The sequence below is a fragment of the Phyllobates terribilis genome, unplaced genomic scaffold (genome assembly GCF_046119375.1).
Source record: "Phyllobates terribilis strain yellow unplaced genomic scaffold, ASM4611937v1 Scaffold_2__4_contigs__length_985480577, whole genome shotgun sequence".
Taxonomy (NCBI): Eukaryota; Metazoa; Chordata; class Amphibia; order Anura; family Dendrobatidae; genus Phyllobates; species Phyllobates terribilis.
Window position 1 is genome coordinate 90,468,895 of NW_027362762.1, and position 16,860 is coordinate 90,485,754.

The 16,860-nt window shown below is 43.1% G+C and overlaps 1 protein-coding gene across 2 annotated transcripts in view; it reads left to right on the top strand.

The window, feature by feature from the left end:
• ATM (ATM serine/threonine kinase) overlaps positions 1-16,860 on the top strand; it is a 147,823-nt gene that overhangs the window by 39,263 nt on the left and 91,700 nt on the right. The window contains exons 6-8 of one of the 2 annotated variants that reach the window (XM_073662206.1): positions 2,634-2,799; positions 6,722-6,960; positions 15,696-15,865. In XM_073662206.1, coding sequence (XP_073518307.1) covers positions 2,634-2,799; positions 6,722-6,960; positions 15,696-15,865 — 575 coding nt within the window. Of the gene's footprint in view, positions 1-2,633; positions 2,800-6,721; positions 6,961-9,309; positions 9,396-15,695; positions 15,866-16,860 lie in introns of those variants that run through there. The other variant, XM_073662207.1, reaches the window with a different exon arrangement.

Here is a 16,860-nt window from a genome sequence, read left to right on the forward strand (position 1 = left end):
TTCACAAATCTTACTCAAGCCGCGTCGTAAGTACCCCAAATTGGTTGCAATAAAAACGTTGACTCGTCACGCAAAGAACAAGCCTTCATACAGCTTAAGTGACGGAAAAATAAAATTGTTACTGTCCTGGAAAATGGCAACAGAAACCAAAAATATATACCCAATTTGCCTATTTTTTATTCACATGTAAGCGAGAAAAAAACACCAACAGAAGTTTGAAAGAAGAAATATAATTATCATTCTATATAACATATATATATACACACATACACACACACAATGTATGTAACGTAATATATACACACGTGTGTAGCACCCCATCATTCTCCTTCTTGGTCAAATAGCCCTTACACAGCCTGGAGGTGTGTTTGGAGTCATTGTCCTGTTGAAAAATAAATGATGGTCCAACTAAAGGCAAACCGGATGGAATAGCATGCCGCTGCAAGATGCTTTGGTAGCCATGCTGGTTCACTATGCCTTAATTTTGAATAAATCCCCAACAGTGTCACCAGCAAAGCACCCCCACACCATCACACCTCCTCCTCCATGCTTCACGGTGGGAACCAGGCATGTAGAGTCCATCCGTTCACCTTTTCTGCGTCGCACAAAGACACGGTGGTTGGAACCAAAGATCTCAAATTTGGACTCATCAGACCAAAGCACAGATTTCCACTGGTCTAATGTCCATTCCTTGTGTTCTTTAGCCCAAACAAGTCTCTTCTGCTTGCTGTCTGTCCTTAGCAGTGGTTTCCTAGCAGCTATTTTACCATGAAGGCCTGCTGCACAAAGTCTCCTCTTAACAGTTGTTGAAGAGATGTGTCTGCTGCTAGAACACTGTGTGGCATTGACCTGGTCTCTAATCTGAGCTGCTGTTAACCTGCGATTTCTGAGGCTGGTGACTCGGATAAACTTATCCTCAGAAGCAGAGGTGACTCTTGGTCTTCCTTTCCTGGGGCGGTCCTCATGTGAGCCAGTTTCTTTGTAGCACTTGATGGTTTTTGCAACTGCACTTGGGGACACATTCAAAGTTTGGCCAATTTTTCAGACTGACTGACCTTCATTTCTTAAAGTAATGATGGCCACTCGTTTTTCTTTACTTAGCTGCTTTTTTCTTGCCATAATACAAATTCTAACAGTCTATTCAGTAGGACTATCAGCTGTGTATCCACCAGACTTCTGCACAACACAACCGATGGTCCCAATCCCATTTATAAGGCAAGAAATCCCACTTATTAAACCTGACAGGGCACACCTGTGAAGTGAAAACCATTTCCGGTGACTACCTCTTGAAGATCATCAAGAGAATGCCAAGAGTGTGCAAAGCAGTCATCAAAGCAAAAGGTGGCTACTTTGAAGAACCTAGAATATAAGACATATTTTCAGTTGTTTCACACTTTTTTGTTAAGTATATAATTCCACATGTGTTAATTCATAGTTTTGATGCCTTCAGTGTGAATGTACAATTTTCATAGTCATGAAAATACAGAAAAATCTTTAAATGAGAAGGTGTGTCCAAACTTTTGGTCTGTACTGTATTTATTATTTTTATTATGTATTTTCTTACAAACTTCTGTTGTTTTTGTTGTCTTTGTTTAGACTTAAATTAATCAAACTCTAGGCACATTTGGTGTCACCGTAATCGCACTGACCTGGAGAAGTGTTATTCTTACCACAGAACGAGCTCAGTTTGCACAAAACCTCAAAAAGCATGTAAACATGGTGTATTTCCATTTTTTTTTTTTTTTACAATTTCACCATTTTCCAGTACTTTGAATGTTAAAATTCAACACGTTTTTTTTTTTTTTCAACTTGTTCTGTGAAAAACAATTCCTCATGTAGCTATGTCAATGGAAAAGAAAAGTTATTGCTCTTGGAAGAAGAGGAGGTAGAAACAAAAGTGCAAAAAAAAAGAAAAATCTCTTGGTCTTTACACGGGTTGTCCGATCTTCTGATTATATTCTGCGGTCACTCTATGTGACTACAGACTTCTGAATCCTTACAGTGTGTGGTCCAAACGCTGTCAGGATTCTCTGGTAGTGCCGGTAAGAGCAGGCAGTCTCTTGGTTTGCATACATGCCTTCGTGTGCCATGACATCCACCTCCTGTCTTAATTCACTAGTATTGAGAGAAGATCACAGCACTGTACAGGTGAATCCCGCACTGCACACTGTAAGGATCCAGAAGTCTGCAGTCATGTAGATCCAGGTTGTCTTCGGTGCACACCAGAACCTACAGCTACTTGGATGCAGGATAATTATTCTGACTATGCAGATGGATTTTTTTGGGCAAAACAGTTATTTCTCTCGACTCTTCCATAATCGTGCACACGTTACATTGCCAATCACTCAGGTTTATTTGGATGGGCAGAGAAGAATGAGCCAGACATCCCTCACACCAGCTTATGTCCTGCAAGACAAAAGGAGGTATCAGACATGCTTAAAGTCATCATGCACAGTAATTTTTTTCCTGAGATGTTTCTATGGAGTGAGAATTGGAAGGCCCCCATCAAAATAAGCTTGTTTGCCGATTCTGCCAAATAGCTGGCCACCTTGAAGATTTGGCTATTGACCTCATGAAATACTGGTTGTAGTGCAGTGATTTATTTCTCATGCATTGTTACTTTTACGTTGCAGAATTATTGAGTATATACTTCAACCTGTACTTGAAACCAAACTGTGCAATAAACCGTCTACTGGCGGCTCGTATAATCCAGACGCTTACCAGAGGCTGCTGCCTCCAGACCGAGGTGATGCACTCCAAGTTCTTCAGCTTCTTTTCTGCAGTGATGCATCGACTCAGGTGACTGTCTTTTTTTTCCAACATCTATCTTTGCAGTATTCCAGTGCATGATCATCCTGCTTTTCTTGCTTAGAACAGTTTTGCAACAACTAAGGGTCAGAGAGGTTTAACCACCACGTTAATTTAGGACGGTCATACACGTTTGGTGGCTGTTGGCCAAACGATGCTTCAGCCAGCAGCCATCTTGGCCAGCTCTCTTATGTTGCCAAGTACTTTTGTGTTCTCTTTGAGAAACCCATCTCCACACACCTTTGCCAGCGACTTATCTCAGAGGGAACAAAGTCCAAAATCAGACATAGCTGATCAGCATCTTCTCCAACAATCAGTTGGCCTGTGTCCCCATACATATTAGAGTATCGGACAAATTCCTTAGTATCTGAGGGTGAAGTCAATATTAGTCCGTGTATCGGGGAAACTTTACCTTCATGACTTCTTTTGAAGGCCCGTCATTAAAGGGGTTATCCAACCTTTACAAATTGATAAATTGATGAATTATACTTTAGATAAACCATGAGAATGAGATTGGTGGGAGTCTGACAATCGGCATCCCATCCATACACTGTTTGAAATGCCTGCAGGCTGGCGTGTACTTGCCTGTGATGTATTTTTTTAGCAGTAGTTCGAGATATTGTAGGTTTGGGCCATTGTCTTCAATGGAACAACAATGCAATGCCTTGAATGCAATGCAGTTTCGAAAAAAGACGTCTCAGGAGATCTCATTTATATGTATAAATACATGTGTAGTAAATACAAACTGGCACATTATTCATACCTTCCAAAGACCTTACGAAGGACCAGGGAACGTTCATTACATATGGAGGAAAGGCGATTCCAGCAGCTAATTAGCAAAAGGTTCTTTACAGTCAGAGCAGTCCGATTGTGGAATGCCCGACCACAAGAGGTAATAATTACTGATGAGCGAATAGGTTTAATTAACTCTTTCGGCGAGCACCCGAATGTGCTTGCCGAGTATTTTGGCGTCCTTGGCATTTCTTTTTTATATTGCCATGCCTGCAAGTGTCACGGCTGTTAGACAGCTGTGACACATGCAGAGCTAGCCTATAAAACAATCAATCTCTGCATGTGTCACAGCTGTCTAACAGCCGTGACACTTGCAGGTGCGGCGACATTAAAAGAAATGCCGAGCATGCCAAAATACTCGGCGAGTACCCGAGCGTGCTCGCTGAAAGAGTTAATGAAACCTACTCGCTCATCACTAGTAGTAATGGCAGATGCTAGAACAGCATTTATAGAAGAGTTAGAAGCTTTTCTCACAACAAATTGCCTTGTGGGTTATAAATAATTAGCTACAGAGAATGTGTAACAGGTGGACAAAGGTTGAACTTGATGGAACTTTGTCTATGCAGGTATGTATAAAAATAGGTTAAGACGTGAATTTTTAAAAGTTGGAATATCCCTTTAAAAATTTAGAAAAAGTGTTGTGTTGGACAGCAAGTTTAACTGAAACTCCAGTGAAAAGCCATTTCCCATTGTAATGAACTTGCTGTCCTAGTGCAAAGCTTATCGTGTGGTTACTGGGTTTCCTCAGCTGACTATAAAAAGTAGCTAAGTTGATTGTGCGGGATGGTTTATAAGGCTGAAGAGAAGGTAAAGAAGCTGCCTTCATCACTTCAGCTTATGAACGTTGCAAAAATGAGTGTCCACCGGGTTTTAGGTTAGTAAAGATAAAATGTCTCTGTGCTTTTCACACAATTTGATCTCATATCTCAAAATCAATCCAAAGTACTGCCTGTTGTCAAGTGAAATCCATCACTAGCAGCAGAGATGTTTGAATGAATTACAGGAAGTGGGTGCGGGTCTTTAATTTTTTACAGGAAGTGTAGGCTGGTCTTTGACTCTCTAGCAGTAGTGGGGCTTGTCTTTGACTCTCTAGCAGTAGTGGGGCAGGTCCTTGTCGCGCTACAGGAAGTGAGGACAGGTCTTTGTCTTTAAATGATGTGGGGTGAGTCTTTGTCTACAGGATGTGGGGATGCTCTTTGTCACGCTACAGGAAGTGGGGGCAGGTCTTTATCTCTCTGCAAGATGTGGGGTGGGTCTTTTTCTCTCCACCAGACGTGGGTGCAGATCTTTTGGCTATCTACAGGAAGTTTGGTAGGTCCTTGTCACACTGCAAAAAGTGTGGGCGGGTCTTTGTCGCTTTACAAGAAGTGTGGGCGAGTCTCTGTCGCTCTACCAGATGTGTGGGTGGGTCTTTGACTCTATAGGGAGTGGGGAGGGCCTTTGTCTCTTTACAGGATTTGCGGAGGGTCTATGCCACGCTACAGGAAGTAGGGGAGTGTCTTTGTCTCTCTACAACAGTGTTTCTCAACTCCAATCCTCAAGACCCACCAACAGGTCATGGTTTCAGGATTTCCTTAGTATTGCTCAGGTGATGGAATTATTACCTGTACAATACTAAGGAAATCCTGAAAACATGACCTGTTGGTGGATCTTGAGGACTGGAGTTGAGAAACACTGCTCTAAAAGATATGAGGAGTGTTTTTCTCTCTACAGGATGTGTAGGCAGATCTTTGTCTCCGAACCAGACATGGGGCTAGGTCTTTGTCTCTCTACAGGAAGTGTGGCAGGTCCTTTTCACGCTACAGGGAGTGTGGGCGGGTTTTTGTTGCTCTACAGGAAGTGTGGGCGGGTCTTTGTCGCTCTACAGGAAGTGTGGGCAGATCTTTGACGCTCCACAGGAAGTGTGGGTGGGTCTTTGTCGCGCTACAGGAAGTATGTTCTCATCTTTGTCACTCTACAGGTAGATTCCTGTCAATACGTGCATACGGCATACCAGTAAGGTGGGCATTCAGTTTAGAATTGGCAGACTATTTGGACAATAGCAGTGCAGTCGATGCGGGAAAGAGAGCAAAATGAACTTCCAACACCTATAGTCCTGGTAGAATGTTTATTAACTTAAACAGTGCTGGTGAATCACTTTCTGAAGCAGATGCAGGGCATGATGCATTGGGACAGTTCCTGGACACATTAGACTGCTATGTGCACCACCACTTAGATTGATACAAGTCATTCTTTATGCCATTACAACCTCTGTTAGAGCATTTCATAGTATTTATTCTGTATCTGTAAAAAGAAACAAAAAACTTTCCATATTTTTGTCTGAATTGCATTTCCTCCACACTATATAAATCTTGTCTGGTTGGCTGGGTACGGATTTTCTTGGGATGACATAGCAACATAATTTCATTAGGAACAATAAACAATATAATTGCGCAGCCAAAAGAAATAAGAAAAAAAGGTTCTACTACTGTAAAAACAAAAAACAAAATAATAAAGAAACCGAAAAAGCAATACAGCAACTGGCGCACACCTATAAATACAAGAATAATTTTATTGGACACAAAGTTAAAAAAACATAATTTCCCCATCAGCATGAAGTATAATAATAAATCAATGTACATATATGGGATCGCATGCACTGGTATAATTAATATATCAAAGTTACATGTAAAAGTGAATACAACCAGATCAAATAATAATTAGAACCAAAAAGACAATATAGCTATGTGTATAATGCAAAAAGCAACGATGGAGGGATAGATTAGATATCTAGTGGACCTTGGGATATCTATGCTATGAGTTTGTCCTATATCATTGAATGGGCCCGTACCTGGTTGTACTCACTTTTTCATGTAACTATGAGATATTTATTATACCATTGCCTGCGATCTCATATATGTACATTGATTTATTACACTTCGTGCTGATGGGGAGACTATGATTTTGATTAGTTTTAACTTTGGAGTAATATTGTGTCCAATAAAATTTTTGCTGTATTTATAGGTGTGCACCTGTTTTTCGTACGGCCTTTTCTGTTTCTTGATTTAATAGAATTTTATTAGGAGACACGATATATAGTTCTTATAATAATGCTTCATATGTACATAATATTTCTTCTCAGGGAGGAGAGAAATCTGTCTGGCTTGGACCAGATCTTTGCTGCTCTGAATATATTCCTCACCACAGCATCTTTAAATTACCGCATGAGGGTGTGTAAATTGGGGGAAGATGTTTTCCCCATAGTGCTACGTGTATGGACCCAGCATAGACCCAAGGATGCCTTAAAAGAGGAAATTGTGGAGTTTTTCCGATTAATGCTGCATGTTCACCACCCAAGGGGAGCCAAAACTGTAGAAGAAGGTGAGTTATATCACACTATTGCTGCTTAAAATAAATGTTGCTTTTGTCCGTTTTATAGCCCTGTGCATTGACAGTGCGCTCTGTTGCCAGCTCGTTATTTCTGATGAGAGTCGGTGAGAGAGCGCATTGTCACTGTGCACTGAGAAGAACAGCATGCACTCGGGATTCTCATCATCAGAGGAAGTAGTGGAGAATAAATATAGCTGTTAGTGTAGATAGGGAATTTTAATTAAAGTATATTATGAAGAAAGATTACATTATAACATTCATCAGGATGAAAATAAAATGTAGCTTTGGACCACCTCTTTAATGTCCTGTGTAAACTGACAGACAGCAGTAAATGACTGCCGATTGGTAACGATTTACCCATTGGTGGTCCTTTAGTGCCGCCTGTCTGGTCTGTACAGAATAAATATTTATATCCAGTAACTCACCGCTGAATTGTCGTCTGACTACAGCCTTTTCCTTCTTCATCTTGTCATACCTTCATATCGACGTCCTAACGGCGGGACTCAGTCACTGCAGAGTTTGCCGCACTGATCACTGCGCCCCTGAAAATTAAAAAGGTCACATATACAGTATGTACACATTTGTTTCCTGAATAAGAAAACCACTGCGCCACTGAATACAGACAAGCGCCCACCATTAATATATAATTAGCTATTATGCAACCTACCATTACAAATGTAAATTGATAATCCACCACTGTGCTCCATGTTAACTATAATTAGCTACTTTCCCCCTCCCAATATATATACAGTATATAATTATAAATAATATAATTATAAATAAATTATTAGCCAGTAGCCACTATACTCTTTCCCCCAATTCATTACCAGTCACTCCCCTGTCCTCAGCGCCCCACAACTGTGCACTTCCCGCTCACCCAATTCATTGTAATTGCTTGCCTCTCCGATTCATTATATTCTTTATATTTACATGCCCCCTCTCCCCAATTCATAATAATTTCCTCTCTCCCACCCTCTACTCATTATCATTTCCTGTGTTCCACCCCCATTTCATTCATGCGGCTCCACTTCTTCTTGTGGTTGGCACATATATGCTGGTGTGATGATGTCATTGTATCGGCTGAGGTGATGGTGCTGGCTGATGATGTCATCACGCTGGCACCACCACATCACAGAACAGTTGGCGGTAACTCCACTGTCATTCTGTATTGCCAGCAGCGGAGCTTTAGGAAAGCTCCCTGCCCAGAGATGTGCGCTGCTGATGGTGGTGCACAAGACATTACAATGAGGGCAATTTTGCCGTGGGCCCCCCAGAGCCTTGGGGCCCGACCCGTAGCCCAGATGGTCCTCATTATAATTCGCTTATTGGTGAGAGTGACTCTTGATGGACCAGATGGATGGGCCTGTGGCTGGATCAGTAATGGGCACAATCTCCACTTCCACTCCATCAGAGTGGTATGGGCTGGAATTATTAAAGATGAGCTAGTTGGATTTTTTTCGGGTTGAAGATGCACTCCTACTGCCAGTATTTAGAAGACACTTTCTTCAAGCAGTGGTACAGGAAAATGTCTGCATCTTTCAAGAAAACCTTGATTGTTATGCAGGACAACACTCCATCGCAGCATCGAAGTCTTCACTGCTCTGTTCCTGTAATGGCCTTAAGGATGGAAGAATAACGACACGGCCCTTTCCTTACCCGACCTAAACCCTATGGAAAACTTGTGGGCCCTTCTTAAACAGGAAATTTATAGTGAAAGAAATCAGTCACTGCTCTGATCAGTGTCTGGAGGTTGTGGTTGTTGCTTCCTAAAAAGTTGATCGACAACAGAATAAGAAACTGACAGACTCCGTGGATGGAGCTTATGACTGGTATTGAGAAGAAGGACGGCTGTGCTATTGGTCACTGGTGATTTTTTTTTTTTTTAAATGTCAGAAATGTTTTTTGTAAATTTTGAGGTGTTTGGTTATTATTATTGTAACAGATGAAAATAAATATTCAGGTTTTAAGTTTTTTAACCTTTTGGATTGATCGTTAGCAATGCAGTTTTTCAATAATAACATTAATCATGAAAAATACAAATTGCCTAATAATTGTGCACACGGTGAGCGGCATGGTGGAGGCCTAAATTTAGTCCTATGGCTTAACTGCAGTGTAGCCCGCTCTCAGAAGGCCACTCCCCCATCCTCTCCAACCAATCATGCTCACATGGGTTTTCCTTGCATGCTCCCGCCTGTCCCCACTTCATCACGCCCATACTTTCCATTCAATCAGGCTTGAGAGGGTTTTTACATCGAATGAGCTATAATTCTTTATCAGTCGGTGACTGTGATAGAACGTCTGTTTACTTCTTCTGACGCTTCTACTATGACTACATTCCAGGGTGAGTGAAACCCACCAGCGATTCTTCATCAACATGGCAGATCACACAGTAGGACCAAGCTGCCTCAAGCGAGTTCATCCTCCAGGTAACCTCTCCCAGGTTGTATGCCCTATCTAGCTCCCTCCATTCAGTACAAGAATCAGACTTTCGCTCAAACATGTACCTGGACTCTGACCAAGTGTGTAAGTTGAGAGACATGGTCTACAGTCTGGTTCAGGCCGTAAACCAGTACCTGAACATCAAGAAAACAGACCACTCACGTCATGATGAGGTTTCCTTCAAAATGGTCAGTCGTGCTGCCAGACTCTAATCGAACCACAAGGATTGTGATGATGTAGTAGTCAAAGAATGGAAGAACCTGGATAGAGGTTTCCACAGACAGAGGTGTATGGAGATTTCCCAGAAGAACTCCTCGCTATCTGGGCCGCCTTCCCTTCGTTGGACCTCCTGGTGTTTCGGTTATCCACAACTACAAATTATTATTATTATTTATTATTATAGCTCCACTTATTCCATGGCGCTTTACATGTGATAGGGGTATACATAGCAAAAACATTTACATAGTCTTAACAAAACGAGTCAGCGACTGGTACAGGAGGAGCGAGGACCCTGCCCGCGAGGGCTCACAGTCTACAAGGCATGGGTGAGGATACAGTAGGTGGGGGTAGAGGAGGTCATGCAGTAATGTGGTGGAGCGGTGGTTACTGCAGGTTGTAGGTTTGTCGGAAGAGGTAGGTCTTCAGGTTTCTTTTGAAGGCTTCCATGGTAGGCGAGAGTCTGATGTGTTGGATTAGAGAGTTCCAGAGTAGGGGGGATGCACGGGAGAAATCTTGTATGCGATTGTGGGAAGAGGAGATAAGAGGGGAGTAGAGAAGGAGATTTTGTGAGGATCGGAGGTTGCGTGCGGGTATGTACCGGGAGACTAGGTCACAGATGTATGGAGGAGACAGGTTGTGGATGGCTTTGTATGCCATGGTTAGGGTTTTGAACTGGAGTCTCTGGGCAATGGGGAGCCAGTGAAGGGATTGACAGAGGGGGGAGGCCGGGAAATAGCGGGGGGACAGGTGGATTAGTCGAGCAGCAGAGTTTAAGATAGATTGGAGGGGCGCAAGAGTGTTGGAAGGGAGGCCACAGAGCAGGAGGTTGCAGTAGTCGAGGCGGGAGATGATGAGGGCATGCACTAGTGTTTTTGCGGAGTCTTTGCTGAGGAATGCACGGATTCGGGAGATATTTTTGAGTTGTAGTCGGCAGGAAGTGGAAAGGGTTTGGATATGTGGTTTGAAGGAAACATCAGAGTCCAGGGTTACCCCAAGGCAGCGAGCTTGTGGGACTGGGGAGAGTGAACAGCCATTGACGTTGATGGATAGGTCAGATGGGGGATATGAATGAGCGGGTGGAAAGATGATGAACTCTGTTTTATCCATGTTGAGTTTTAAAAATCTGGCAGCGAAGAGGGATGAGATGGCGGACAGACACTGTGGGATTTTGGTTAGTAGGGAGGAGATATCGGGTCCAGAGAGGTAGATCTGTGTGTCATCAGCATAAAAGTGATACTGAAAGCCGTGAGACTCTATGAGCTGTCCCAGACCGAAGGTGTAGATGGAGAAGAGCAGGGGTCCTAGAACTGAACCTTGGGGGACACCGACAGATAGGGGGCGAGATGAGGAGGTGGTGCGTGAGTGGGAGACGCTGAATGTCCTGTCTGTTAAGTATGAGGAGATCCAAGATAGGGCTAAGTCTGTGATGCCAAGAGATGAGAGAATCTGTAGTAAGAGGGAATGGTCCACTGTGTCGAAGGCAGATGACAGGTCCAAAAGGAGGAGGACGGAGTAGTGTCGCTTGGATTTGGCGTTTAGTAGGTCGTTGGTGACTTTGGTCAGGGCAGTTTCAGTCGAGTGATGCGGTCGGAAGCCAGATTGCAGGCGGTCGAAGAGGAAACAGGAGGAGAGGTGGGAGGACAGTTCAAGGTGGACATGTTGTTCTAGTAGTTTTGAAGCAAAGGGGAGAAGTGATATGGGGTGGTAGCTAGTCAGAGAGGATGGGTCAAGGGAGGGCTTTTTGAGGATGGGTGTTATTGCGGCATGTTTGAAACATGAGGGGAAGACACCGGTTGTTAGTGACAGGTTGAAGAGGTGGGTAAGGGTTGGGATGAAGACTGTGGTAAGGTTAGGGATGAGGTGGGATGGGATTGGGTCAAATTCGCAGGTGGTGAGGTGTGATTTGGAGAGTAAGGAGGAGACTTGACCTTCTGTAATGGTGGAAAAGTGGGGTTTGGAGGAGGAAGGTTGAGTAGATATGAGGAGGGGTTGTGCGGACTTTAGGCAAAAGCTTTGTCTGATGGTGTCGATCTTCTGCTTGAAGAATGAGGCAAAGTCTTCGGCTGAGATGAGAGAAGAGGGAGGAGGTGCTGGGGGACGAAGGAGAGAATTGAAAGTGTTAAATAGCTGTTTAGGGTTGTGAGACAGGGAGGATATGAGAGATGAGAAGTAGGTTTGTTTTGCTGTAGTGAGTGCGGACTTGAAAGTAGTGAGGGATTGTTTGAATGCGATGGAGTGAGACCTTTTCCATTTTCGCTCCACAGCCCTGAAGGCCCGTCGCAGTTCTTTAGTAAGTTTGGTGTGCCAGGGTTGCCTGTTGATTGTGCGAGATTTGGTATGTGTGAGAGGGGCGATCGAGTCGAGAGCTGCAGCTATTGTGGTGTTATAGGAAGCGGCAGCAACATCTGCATTGTGTAAGGAATTTATGTCTGTGAGAGGGAGGAGGGATTCAGAGAGTGTTTGTAAGTCAAGGTGTTTGAGGTTTTGGCGAGCGTGTGTAAGTTTGTGGAGTGGGGATTGTGCACCTGGAGAGGAGAGGGTAGAGAATGTGAGGAGGTTATGGTCAGAGAGAGGGAGGGGTGAGTTAGAGAGGTTAGATAGGGAACAGAGGCGGGTGAAGATGAGGTCCAGTGTGTGGCCATCTTTATGAGTAGCTGCCGAAGACCATTGAGCAAGGCCGAAGGAGGAAGTGAGGGATAGGAGCTTAGAGACAGATGAGTGGGAAGTGTCAATGGGGATGTTGAAGTCACCCATTATGATAGTGGGGATGTCAGTGGAAAGGAAGTGAAGCAGCCAGGTGGTGAAGTGGTCTAAGAAAGTGGTGGCTAGCCCTGGGGGTCGGTAAATGACAGCCAGTTGGAGGTCAGAGGGGGAATAGAGAAGCACACAGTGCACCTCAAAAGAGGGGAGTGTAACGGAGGGTGGCAGTGATATTTGGGTGAAAGCGCAGGTATCTGACAGGAGAAATCCTACGCCTCTGCCATGTTTGCAGTTGGGGTGGGGGGGGGTGGGAAAGGTTGAATCCGCCATATGAAAGTGCAGCTGGGGAGGCTGTGTCAGAGGGGGTGAGCCAGGTTTCGGTGATGGCGAGGAAGGAAAGTTTGTTAGTAATGAAAAGGTCGTGGATGTTGGAAAGTTTGTTGCAGACAGAGCGAGCGTTCCATAGAGCTCCTATTAGTGCAACTGAGGAAGTGGGGATTAGTTGGATGGGTATGAGGTTAGAAGGGTTGCGACAGTTTGTGGAAGGTCGTGGATAGGAGGTAGAAGTAACTGTGGGGATATGGTGAGGAGGACCAGGATTTGGAGAGATATCTCCAGCAGCGAGGAGGAGCAGAGAAAGTGTTAGCAGGTGGGAGCTGGAGAGAGCATGAGGTGGCTGTCTGTGTTTGGAGATCCAGGATTGAATGTTGAGGAATAATTCGGAGGAGGAGGTGAGATGAATGGGGAGAATGGAGGGAGAGATGAAAAGTTCCTTACTAGGTGTAGGGATTTGAGGGGTTAATACACTGTGTTCCAAATTATTATGCAAATAATATTTTCTCAGATTTTCCCAAATTACCTATATGAATTGCAGTCATTGTAATTTTCCAGTCAAATAACTATTAGAGTACAATTGAAAGGTTTTTGTACAAACTGCCTATGATAACAGTATATTTTTAAAAAAATAAAAAACTCAAACTGCACTCAAAATGCATGTTCCAAATTATTATGCACAGCAGAGTTTTCAACCTTTTCATTTTAATAAAGAACAAAAAAATGGTCATTTTTGAAATTATAAGCATTAGCAGGTTATTACAAAGTGAAATCAAACAGTTTTCAACTCAAATCTTTATTCTAGGTGATGTTACATTTGCACATAGGACCCCTTGTTGGAAAGGAGCTTCTGAACTCTCTCATTCATTGAATTTGTCAGGTTTTGGATGGTTTCTGCTTCAATTGTTTTGCATGAGGACAGAATACCCTCCCAGAGCTGTTGCTTAGATGTGAACTGCCTCCCGCCATCATAGACACTCCTTTTGATGATGCTCCAGAGGTTCTCAATGGGGTTGAGGTCAGGGGAGCATGGGGGTCACACCTTAAGTTTGTCCCCTTTTATGCCCATAGCATCCAGAGATGCAGATGTGTTATGTGCAGCATGAGACGGGGCATTATCATGCATGAAATGATCTCGATGGTCCAGATGGATGGAATGGAGGATGGCTGGTTGATGGACACCCCATGCAAACACGGCTACGGCGCTAACAAGGAGGAGGTGGAGTAATGTTTTGGGCTGGAATCATGGGGAGAGAGATTGTCGGCCCTTTTAGGATCCCTGAAGGGGTAAAGATGAATTCCATAATGTATGTTGAGTTTCTCAAACAGCACTTCCTTCCATGGTTCAAGAAGAAGAACCGTGCATTCCGCAGCAAGATCATTTTCATGCATGATAATGCCCCGTCTCATGCTGCACATAACACATCTGCATCTCTGGCTGCTATGAGCATAAAAGGGGACAAACTTATGGTGTGGCCCCCATGCTCCCCTGACCTCAACACCATTGAGAACCTCTGGAGCATCATCAAAAGGAGTGTCTATGATGGCGGCAGGCAGTTCACATCTAAGCAACAGCTCTGGGAGGGTATTCTGTCCTCATGCAAAACAATTCAAGCAGAAACCATCCAAAACCTGACAAATTCAATGGACGAGAGAATTCAGAAGCTCCTTTCGAACAAGGGGTCCTATGTGCAAATGTAACATCACCTAGAATAAAGTTTTGAGTTGAAAACTGTTTGATTTCAGTTTGTAATAACCTGCTAATGCTTATAATTTCAAAAATGACCATTTTTTTGTTCTTTATTAAAATGAAAAGGTTGAAAACTCTGCTGTGCATAATAATTTGGAACATGCATTTTGAGTGCAGTTTGAGTTTTTTATTTTTTTAAAAATATACTGTTATCATAGGCAGTTTGTACAAAAACCTTTCAATTGTACTCTAATAGTTATTTGACTGGAAAATTACAATGACTGCAATTCATATAGGTAATTTGGGAAAATCTGAGAAAATATTATTTGCATAATAATTTGGAACACAGTGTAGAAAGTGGAGGACTATAGAGGGAAAAGTGAGCGCTAACAGAAACATACTTAATAGAGAGTAAGTGGTCAAAGTGTTGGTTACCGAACTCCTGCCTCTGAAATAACTGCCACTTATCTCTGAAGCCACTTTGCACAAGACGACGCCTGCACAACCCAGCACGCGTACACCCCTTAAGGAGCTTCTAAATATATAGGCACACTAAACCATCAGGTGAGGGGCATTGTGGGAACTGCTTGTGGCTAAATTAGCACCTGGTCATCTCACCAGGAGATGGCTTGGTGATCAAAGACAGAGCCAGGACTCTGTAAGCTCTGCAGTTTGCCACCTCTAAACATCCGATAAAATCTACAGTGGGGAAAGGACAGACATATGTGAGTATTGAGTGGAATGGGACAGATAGAGCAGAAATATCAAGCAGAGAATTCTACCAGTGAGTTGAATCAGGAGAGTAGAGCATTAGATGGCGGCATATACAGCAAGCAGAGGAATTGTGCAGGGAATAGCATGTACCTGTGTGAAAAGAGAAGAAGAAGACGGGTGTTAGTCCATGGCCTCTGAAATAACTGCCACTTATCTCCTAAGCCACTTTGCACAAGAAGACGCGTGCACAACCCAGCTAGTGTTGCTTCTCTTAAAAACCCTGTGGATAGACACGTCAAATCCCTGCCTAAATCTGCCTTTTAGGCCACGGGATTGGCTCAATTCCAAGTCTTCACAGACTTTTAGACATAGCCATTTCCCAACTTTGGTGAGATGTGTCGCTGCCATCAATTTCTAAATGAGTTAATCTTTTCAAATGAAATGGAAAAATGTCCAACGTTCAACTTCTGTTCTGTGATCTATGTCCTGTTGTAAATAAAATATGACTATGACATTTCCAAATCATTGCATTCTTGTTTTCTTTACATTTTACACAGCGTCCCAATATTTTACATGAAAATTGTTGCCAAAAGTGTCCATAACCCTTATGGGGTCATTCTTCTCTTTACAGGTGCTTATGCATTTGACGGGGATAAGTGGCAGAGAAATTTGTACAACTTGTATGAGGCTCTGATGAGTGAGATCAGTCAGATTGGCAGTAGAGGGAAATATTCTTCTGGATCTCGAAACATTGCAGTCAAGGAGAACTTGGTGGAATTAATGGCAGACATTTGCCACCAGGTATTTTTTTAATACATTTTGGGTAGCAATAATTCTGTTCTTCTTTAAAATTTAACTTCTTAGCTACCTAAGGCATATATACTCTACGATTCAGGTCGGTGCAGGTGTATACCGCCGGCACCTGCCTTTAACAGCAGTGATTGGAGCTACAAGTGCTTCTCACTAAATTAGAATATCATCAAAAAGTTAATTTATTTCAGTTCTTCAAAGAAAAAGTGAAACTCATATATTATATAGTGATTACAAACAGAGTGATCTATTTCAAGTGTTTATTTCTGTTAATGTTGATTATGGCTTACAGCCAATGAAAACACACAAGTCATTATCTCAGTAAATCAGAATAATTAACAAAAAACACCTGCAAAGGCTTCCAATGCGTTTAAAAAGGTCTTTTAGTCTGTTTCAGTAGGCTCCACAATCATGGGGAAGACTGCTGACTTGAAAGATGTCCAGAAGGCAGTCATTGACACATTCCACAAGGAGGGTAAGCCCCAAAAGGTAATTGCTAAAGAAGCTGGCTGTTCACAGAGTGCTGTATCCAAGCATATTAATGGAAAGTTGAGTAGAAGGAAAAAGTCTGGTAGAAAAAGGTGCACAAGCAACCGGCATAACCGCAGCCTTGAAAGGATTGTTAAGAAAAGGCCATTCAAAAATTTGCGGGCGATTCACAAGGAGTGGACTGCTGCTGGAGTCATTGCTTCAAGAGCCACCACACACAGACGTATCCAGGACATGGGCTACAAGTGTCGCATTCGCAAGCCACTCATGACCATTAGACAACGCCAGAAGCGTCTTACCTGGAGCAAGGAGGAAAAGACCTGGACTGTTGCTCAGTGGTCCAAGGTGTTGTTTTCAGATGAAAGTAAATTTTGCATTTCATTTGGAAATCAAGGTCCCAGAGTCTGGAGGAAGAGTGGAGAGGCCACAATCCAAGCTGCTTGAGGTCTAGTGTGAAGTTTCCACAATCAGTGATGGTTTGGGGAGCCATGTCATCT